The sequence below is a fragment of the Rana temporaria genome, chromosome 2 (genome assembly GCF_905171775.1).
Source record: "Rana temporaria chromosome 2, aRanTem1.1, whole genome shotgun sequence".
NCBI lineage: Eukaryota > Metazoa > Chordata > Amphibia > Anura > Ranidae > Rana > Rana temporaria.
In genome coordinates this window covers 102,149,379-102,158,669 of record NC_053490.1, presented here as the reverse complement: position 1 = coordinate 102,158,669, position 9,291 = coordinate 102,149,379, and the positions used below count along the sequence as shown (strand labels likewise).

The following is a 9,291-nucleotide window of genomic DNA, read 5'->3' as shown; positions in this document are numbered from 1 at the left end:
GAAAGCATTATTTGCATTTTATTACATGTATGATACTGCTACTGAGCGCATAAGCTAGAGAGCGGGAGGAGAGAGATTACCCTATATATCACAGTGCAGAGAAGCATCTTGCTTGATACAAAAGCGGTTTGCAACCTCTCACGTGGAAGTCGCATATGCTCGGGTAAGCCTCAGAGTTTTGTGTTTGGCTATACGTTGAGTGGAATTATCAATATATCCTACTTCGGCAGCTTTGAACTCAGCAGAATGGCCAAAGGAAGACAGGGAAACAGTCTGGGGGCACCCATCAAGTTACAGTGTGAAAGGGCTCCAAGTGGACAAACTACCACCCCATTAGAGCCAAGCCTGAGTGCTAGCAAGTCCATCTGACCTTTTTCATCCCCTAAAGCATGGGTCTTCAAACTATGGCCCTCCAGTTGTTCAGGAACTACAATTCCCATCATGCCTAGTCATGTCTGTGAATGTCAGAGTTTTACAATGCCTCATGGGATGTGTAGTTCCACAACAGCTGGAGGGCCGTAGTTTGAGGATCCCTGCCCTAAAGGGTACTCGTGACCTTCACACCTGTGGTGGAGGAATGCCCCAGTGCCAGGTAGGTAATGCAGTAACAAACAGTATGCCACCAGGAGATAGAGATCAGAGGCATGCAGGTGCACAACAGGCAAAAATGGTGGTCATTTTAAAGACAATTTGGAGCTGAAAGGGGGAGAGGTCTGGAGTACAGAAAACAAAAAAAAACAAAAAAAAATGTTCAGAGAAGGAGGGTCTAGGAAAAAAAAAAAAAAGAGAAAAAAAAAAAAATCTTTTCTTCAAAATAATGTCCACTGTCCTAGGACACTAGCAAAACCCAAAGCATGAAGTGTGAGAAGGGTTACCCGATTGGCTAATGGCTTTTTTGTCCAATTTCTCACGAAGACAGCAGTATAACTCCGTTAGATTTACTTCTGAACTTTTTGTAATTTACCAACAATAAGGAAAAACTATTAATCAAAGCGGGATAATCTACTACTTCAGGTTCAAACAGAATATTTCTGCCCCACAAATGCAGTTTTCACAAGTTATGAAAAGGTTTTAAAAATACATTGCAGAACTGTGCCAACGTTTCTATATAATAGCATACTATTAAAGAAAAAAAAAAAAAAAAAAAGAAGACCACAATGAACGAAGCACAGCTTTTAATAAATGTCTCCCATTATATTTAGGGGTCCTCAAAACCACACAATTATTCCACAGTGTGAAGATGAAATCTTTTACACAAAAAGACAGACAAACATTTAAACAGACATAATACTTTAAAGATTAGTTTATTTGAGGGAGGGGCAGAGCGATAAACAGAAAAAAAAAATTGAGGGTTGGTCAGGTACTTTACATGATAATAAAACATCTCCCAGAAAGCCAATTACAAATCATTACAAGTTTTTATTATATATTTTCCTCAGATTACACTTCAGTGGGAAGTGTAAAATGTTAAACCAAGGTTTCAAGAACTGGCCTGAGAGACGAGGACCCAGCTCTCCAATGCACATTAGTTATAAATTAGGGAAGGCCAGATGAAGGGGTTGAGGTGGGGTAGAAGGAAAGAGGACTAATGTTGATTCAGGGTGTCTGATGCGCGAAAGGCAGTGTCTGAATGCAACATGCCACTCAAACACCACCTCTTCCAGATATTTTATTTAAAAAAAAAAAGAAAAGAAAAACATCCTACGAACAAAAGTTCATTGCTACAGCAGCCTCCTGGAAACCCACAGCACCACACCAAGTTTGAGGGGGGATTCTCCTATGTAACATGGGTTTGAGTCTGTGGATATAGCTAGTAATCGGATTTTTTTTTCTTTTTTTACATTTTTTTTTTTGCCACTGTGGATGACAGGCTTCTGGCAAACTGTTCTATTCTGAGTGCAAACCAAGCATCCGAAGGCTTTAATTTCACTACTGAAGCTGCAAATCAGGGCTTCATATTAATTCATTTTATTATCATAATGTGCTAAAAATGCAATCATTAAGGTCCAGCACAACAAGTCCATGAAGTTCTCTATGTGCTGGAGGAATAACCTTAAAATAGGAGCTCTGGGAGCCACCCAAAAGTCTTATATATGAGACATTGCTGCTTGGAAATTAATGTATTCTCTGGCATAAAAATGATAACCTTTGTGCAATGTAGCAGAGGTTTTCGGGAAGCATTGAATATACTGTGTGATAATCCTGTTAAACTTCCCTTTCCCAAAAAAAGCATGAACTGCGATTAAGGGCTCCCTCACCACACACTGCACTTACGCCCCCCTCCTATTTCACGCACACGGTAAAAAGCTGCAGCATGCAAGAGAACAAGCAGCTCATTGTTTTTCTAACTGAAGATCATTGTTGAAGGTGTCAGAGTTGGACTGCTTTTAGATTTCTGAGGGGACAGAGCCGGAAGGGGTGTTGCTTTTCTTGCTCTTATGGAATAGGGCATATGGGAGATTAAAAGGAGAGAAAGGAAGGAAGGAATCCAATAGACACTGGTATTCCCCCAGGTTAGTCTGCGTATTCTTCTGGCTCCTCTTCTCCATCCACAGACAAAGCTGCGTATTTACTTGCGTGGCTGAATTTCTACACGTAACAGAGAAAAAATATAATAGGCAAGGATGTTAGCCTGGTTCAAAAAAATTGGCATAAACAGGTTCTGAGAACAATGGAATGAAAGACTAGAATGAATATGCAAAACAGTTTAAAGAATGGTTTAACCCTTTCGCAGCCAGGTCCGTACTTCATATGAACCTAACAGCAGGGGGTATCACACACAATGCAGTGACAAGCAGCCTCCTGTCCGATTGAGCTAGTCAGAGCATCGGTACCGGGGGTGTGTGAGAGCAAAGTACTGCTCCCTCACAGATTACTATACACTAGAATAAAAAAAGGCTGATGCAAAGTCAAATTCGGGTACTTGCTTTAGTTGTATCAACACAAGTTTATGGTTTTAATTAATGCACAGCACCATTTAATGGTCTACCTGGAGTTCAGATTTAAGTAAGCAAAATTGCACACAGTAATAAAAAAAAAAAAACAGACAGACTCCAACTATTTGACATTCTAAAAAATAAATGCATGGCTGTGTACCCATTGGAAGAAATCCAGTCAACTCCTTGCACCAGTGATGGTGTTTCAAGAAAAGGATGTGTGCTGAAATCTCTACAATAGAGGACAGGCCACAACTAAAACTTGGAGGTGCTCATATGTCTCAGTATTGTGTTCGCAATGGTTTAAAGCAGGGATATGCAATTAGCAGACCTCCAGCTGTTGCAGAACTACAAGTCCCATGAGGCATAGCAAGACGCGGACAGTCACAAGCATTAAACACAGAGGCAGAGGCATGATGGGACTTAGTTTTGCAAAAGCTGTTGGCCTGCTAATTGTATATCCCTGGTTTAAAGTAAAATACATTGACCCTGAAGTGCTTCAAACAAAAATACAAAATGTGTCTGTATAACTGCAACACTAGTTTGCCAAAACTACTGATTTAGTACCCAAAACAACCAGTAACTTTCTATTAATTTAGATTTTCACTTTTCTATTAGTGTTTAGATATAGGGGAACTCTGTTGCACCCACCGTTGAAATTCTGCAGCCCAAAATGCAGCAAATAAAACCAGAAAAAAATAAAATAAAAAAAACACTTACAGCTGCCTGCTCGTCTTTACTCATTGGCTCCGACACTACATTTAAATCCTCATCGTCCCTGTAAATAAAAAAATAAGTTATATAAATTTTAATGCCTCCAAATCCAAACTTTAAGCAAACACTTGTACAGTTACAAATATAACTGGTACAAATGAAATCTAAAAATCAAAAAAACAAACAAACAAACAAACAAACAAAAAAAAAACAACAAAGGTTCAATTATGAATATTAAAAAATCTTCAGAAATTGTAGTACTGTTTAGACATTTGTTTCATTGTTGCCGCGCTATAAACAAACCGATTTATACTACCTAATGAGGCGCAGGATAAAATACTTGACTTCATTACAGATGAGAAACTAAGAGCCGACTCACCAGAAAGCAGGGCGGGAAAGGCATGTTTTGTGCATGTTTCCCGCACTGCCTCTGCAATCTGCTGTGAGTGCCAATGCAAGGTTAATAGCACTCCAAATGCAGATCGCAAATGCAGTACACCAGATTGAACAGTACCATGTGATTTGGTGCAGCACCTTCTTGAAAAGTAGTGTGATTTGCAGCCCATACACAGTGTACATTGAGAAGCAACAAGTTTATTCAAGTGCACTGCAAACTATAAACCATCAGACCAGCCTTATCACAAATCACTGCCCTCATCTCTTATGCTTTAACCTCTTGACCACTGGGCACTTAAACCCCCTTCCTCACCAGACCAATTTTCAGCTTTCGGTGCTCTCACAATTTGAATGACAATTACTCTTTTACTCAATTGTCCTTTTTTTTCCCACAAATAGAGCTTTCTTTTGGTGGTATTTGATCACCTCTGCGATTTTTATTTTTTGCGCTATAAAAGAAAAAACACTGAAAATTCTGTAAAAAAAAAAAAAAAAAAAATCTCGTTTCTGTCATATTAGCAGGTATTGCGGAGTATTGGGTGGTATTGCAGAGTATTGGGTGGTATTGCAGAGTATTGGGTGGTATTGCAGAGTATTGGGTGGTATTGCAGAGTATTGGGTGGTATTGCAGAGTATTGGGTGGTATTGCAGAGTATTGGGTGGTATTGCAGAGTATTGGGTGGTATTGCAGAGTATTGGGTGGTATTGCAGAGTATTGGGTGGTATTGCAGAGTAGAGTATTGGGTGGTATTGCAGAGTATTGGTGGTATTGCAGAGTATTGGGGGTTATTGCAGAGTATTGGGGGGTTATTGCAGAGTATTGGGGGGTTATTGCAGAGTATTGGGGGGTTATTGCAGAGTATTGGGGGGGTTATTGCAGAGTATTGGGGGGGTTATTGCAGAGTATTGGGGGGGTTATTGCAGAGTATTGGGGGGGTTATTGCAGAGTATTGGGGGGTTATTGCAGAGTATTGGGGGGGTTATTGCAGAGTATTGGGGGGGTTATTGCAGAGTATTGGGGGGGTTATTGCAGAGTATTGGGGGGGGGGTATTGCAGAGTATGGGGGGGTTATTGCAGAGTATGGGGGGGTTATTGCAGAGTATGGGGGGGGTTATTGCAGAGTATGGGGGGGGGGGGTTATTGCAGAGTATGGGGGGGGGGGGGGTTATTGCAGAGTATGGGGGGGGGTTATTGCAGAGTATGGGGGGGGTTATTGCAGAGTATGGGGGGGTTATTGCAGAGTATGGGGGGGTTATTGCAGAGTATGGGGGGGTTATTGCAGAGTATGGGGGGGTTATTGCAGAGTATGGGGGGGTTAATTGCAGAGTATGGGGGGGTTAATTGCAGAGTATGGGGGGTTAATTGCAGAGTATGGGGGGTTAATTGCAGAGTATGGGGGGTTAATTGCAGAGTATGGGGGGTTAAATGCAGAGTATGGGGGGTTAAATGCAGAGTATGAGGGGTTAATTGCAGAGTATTGCACAGGGAGGGAGGGATGGATCTGTGACTGCATGTGTCACAGATCCATCCCACAGCAGCTGCTGCTGCTGCCGCTCTCCCCCCTCTCCTCTCACACTGTACCGATCGGTACAGAGAGGAGAGGGAGGAACCGGCGTCATGACATGACGCCGGTTTGTTTACAAGTGATCGCTCCGTCATTTGACGGAGCGATCACGTGGTAAACCGCCGCTATCAGCTGATGATTCCGGGAGCGCGCCCCAGGGGGCGTGCGAGTGAAGGATTCTGGGAGGACGTCCCAGGGACGTCGTCCCGGAATAACTCCACCGCGCTGTAGCAGTATTTTCGCTATGGCGCGGTGGGGTAGTGGGTAAGCTATCAAAATTCGACCGGTCAGCAGCAATTTGCTAAAATAAAAAAGTCAGTCTAAGGAACGGCTCCTATCAAAAAGGTCCTGCTGGACAACCAGCATTTGTTCAGTGCTGATCCGTGTATTCTGGGGGGTTAGCCCCCGCTGTCAAAATAAAAACGCAGTGGGGGAGGATCCTTGCACCCACATCACTTGTGTGGTCGGGATGGGAAAAAAAAAAGTCAGTGCATACCCCGCTTTACAGTCCACTGATGTGCCGCTTCCTACCATGCCCAACCCCCCCCCCAAAATGACCCAGGAAGTTTATTTGCAATTCCTCTCCCGCACAGCTTACCTATCAGACACTTGATTGCGATCTCCAATGCCACGTCCACTAGACTTCGACACATGGTCCAAATCATCTGTGTTCTCATCTGCTTTAAAAAAGAATGAATAAGCTCTGGGGAAAATGTAACATATGAACACACAGGTTACCTTTGACAAGCAACTTACCTCCTTGCACATTCACAGGCTGCCGCCTTTCTGAATCATAAGGTCTCTCCCCTCCACTAGAAGTGAACAAAAAAAAAAACAGATTACCATAGTTGTCCAAGGCATTAAATTCCATGGCAGTCTTTTTTTTTTTTGCAGAATGTATGAATGAAATGCATAAATTCCTCAGACATTGCTCAAATTATACATTAGAATGTTAGCAACTACCAAGGGTGTTAAAGAGCAAAGGTTCTTTAGAAGTCATGGTCCATCAGGACTTATTTCCATTTGCCAGTTGTGTGCTCACATTACACTTTCCAAAGTAAGCCTAGGTTCACACTGACAGCGGGATAGAAATAGTGTGAGTTCCTCTGAACGCACACGATTTTATACATGCATGTCAGTCCGACTTCAGATACATCTGTGTGGGTTCCTTCACAGATATCGATTGAAATCGCACCCCGAAGTCGCCAAAAGTAGTACAGAAACTACTTTTGGGAATCGGTGCGGCGCTGTAAAGTTGGCTTTGCACAAATTCGGACGGTGCCATTGCTAGCAATAGCCACTGATTTGGAATGCAATTTGACAAGGGAACCTAGGCTAAAGCAGATTTTTTTTCTCCTTTATCTGCTGTTCAAATCTCTACCAAGTTTTTAGAACTAGGAAATTATATGAATTATACAGGATTTATATAATGAGGGCAGTACATTTATAATATATACATGTGAATTGAGCACACATCCACACAAAAGTCCACAAACAAGTGAAAACAGACATGCAAATCTTTAAAAAAAAAACACTAAAGTCCAGGAACAAGTGAAAACATTCAACTATCCGACTCTGAAAGTATCGAAGAGACGACCAAGACACTTGTGCCCTTCACCACAAATAAGGTCGGCCTCTTACCAAATATGAAAGATCCCCGCCACAGATCAGCCAGGCATGCAATTAACAGACCGCAAGACATTGATCAATGGCAATAGCAGGACACCAACTTCCGGTTTCAGCGATTCCAAGGATCAGCATGTCATATCAGGCCGCATCCGCACTCATGAAGGAGAAGAGGGTGAAGGCCAGCAGTGAGGCATCAGTACACGCTGTATTTTTTTTTACCTCAGTCTATTGTTTTAACCTTTTGGCACTGGCCAAAACCGTAAACTTGGCCCAATTTTTTTGTATAATGTGAAAGATGATGTTACGGCGAGTAGATACCCAACATGACATACTTTGGAACTGCGCACACTCATGGAATGGCAACAAACTACGATACTTAAAAATCTCCATAGGCGATTTCTACCTGTTACCAGTTTAGCGTTTAAGAATCTAATAATCGTGGCAATACCTCATGTGTGGTTTGAGCACATTTACATTTGGGGTGCAACTCAGGTATGCATTGCTTCTGCTCACGAGCACAGAGACGAGGCGCTTAAAATTTATTTCTCTCTCATTTTATTTTTACACCATCTTTAAAAAACTAAATAAAATTCTGATCATTTTTATTTGCGTCACAAGGAATGTAAACATTCCTTGTGACAGCAATAGGCAGTGACAGGTACTCTTCATGGAGGGATCTGGGGACCCCAAGTCCCTTTTTTGCACTTGACAGCATTGAAAACAGCCAAACTTGGCTATTTGAATGCTTTTATTTTAAAAACATTGGCACCATTAAGGCTCCAGTAAACCAAAAGTGATGTCATGACATCACTTCTGAGTTACTAGGTCTGAGAACTTGTCAAAGCCGGCTTCAGTCAGGTTTCCGGCTAGCCGGCGGACGTGTCAGCTGATCGCCCGGGCCTCCCAGTGGGACGGGAGAGCCGCAAAAGGTGGCAGGATGTCCTCGTTGGGATAACAACCCAAGAAAGTCGTCCATCCGCTCTAAAAAACGGTACCGAGGTGATGTGGGCAGACGCACGCATCACCTCGGTACAACTCCGTCAAGCCGAAGGCCGCATATTTGGTCGGCATTAGCAAAACTCAGATAGTTGAATGTTTTCACCAATTCCTGGACTTTACCGTTTTTAGAAGATTTGCACTCCACTGATGGTTTCACTCAAGGTTTGTGGATGTGCTCTCACTGTATGTGTATACATAGATTCCGACAACCGATATTCCGATGTTTAGTGGGCGTTTCTCTGTGTACGCTTTCACATCCGAGCAAAATATTTTTTTGTATTTTGTTAGCACAATACAGGAGGAATCAGACGGCTAGCTTGAGAGGAGGTGAAAAGGGAGCCGGAGAGCAGGTCTTGGTAGCAATGCAGAGAATGTTTGAATGTATTAAAATTAAAAAACTCAAGGGGTTGAACAGTACAGTTCAAGGCTTCAGGATTGAGAAGTGGGATCCCAGAATTACATTTGACCACAGTTGTGACTTGGGAGCGCTTACCTTTGAGAGGACTCTGAACTGATGGAGCGAGAAGGGCCAGGTGCTGTAGTACGCTTTGCCCATGCATTCTCTTTAGGAGGTGGGGCAGGCATAACTTTGAAAGGTAGCTGGGAATCCGATTTGGGGGACTTCAAGCTAGGAGGTTCCTCATCTTTTCCGAACACTTCATTCTCCACAGATTTTTCACTTTCTCTCCGTCGTGAGACTGTGGAGCAATAACCAGAAATATGTTACAGTGCATCACTTCACGCTCTAAGAGATAAAAGAGCCGAAACCAATGTGCAACTATAACATTGTTAGTAATAACAATGCAACAGTAAGTTAGTTTTCAGTGCCACTCTTTAATTCTTAGTATCATAAAATCTAATAAGTAAATTGACCTTAAAACTTTGCACAACTCAACAGAAGAATTCTAATAACAAACCCTAAAATTAAACTTGTCATAAGCTTAGACAATTAAGCATATGACATTACTTTTTTTACCTTAATGCATTCTCTGCGTTAAGGTAAAAAAAAAAAAAAAACAGTCCCGCTAAGTGTCCTACTGCCCATCCATTAA

The 9,291-nt window shown here is 42.2% G+C and overlaps 1 protein-coding gene across 2 annotated transcripts in view; it reads right to left on the bottom strand.

Annotated features, from left to right (window-relative positions):
* Positions 1 to 1,160: 1,160 nt before the first annotated feature.
* EIF4B (eukaryotic translation initiation factor 4B) overlaps positions 1,161 to 9,291 on the bottom strand; it is a 60,575-nt gene continuing 52,444 nt past the window's right edge. The window contains exons 11-15 of one of the 2 annotated variants that reach the window (XM_040340628.1): positions 8,733 to 8,937; positions 6,368 to 6,423; positions 6,210 to 6,291; positions 3,657 to 3,714; positions 1,161 to 2,589 (exon numbers count right to left, since the gene is read on the bottom strand). In XM_040340628.1, the coding sequence (XP_040196562.1) occupies positions 2,515 to 2,589; positions 3,657 to 3,714; positions 6,210 to 6,291; positions 6,368 to 6,423; positions 8,733 to 8,937 (476 nt within the window). In that variant the 3' untranslated portion in view covers positions 1,161 to 2,514. The remainder of the gene's footprint in view (positions 2,590 to 3,656; positions 3,715 to 6,209; positions 6,292 to 6,367; positions 6,424 to 8,732; positions 8,938 to 9,291) is intronic. The other variant, XM_040340629.1, reaches the window with a different exon arrangement.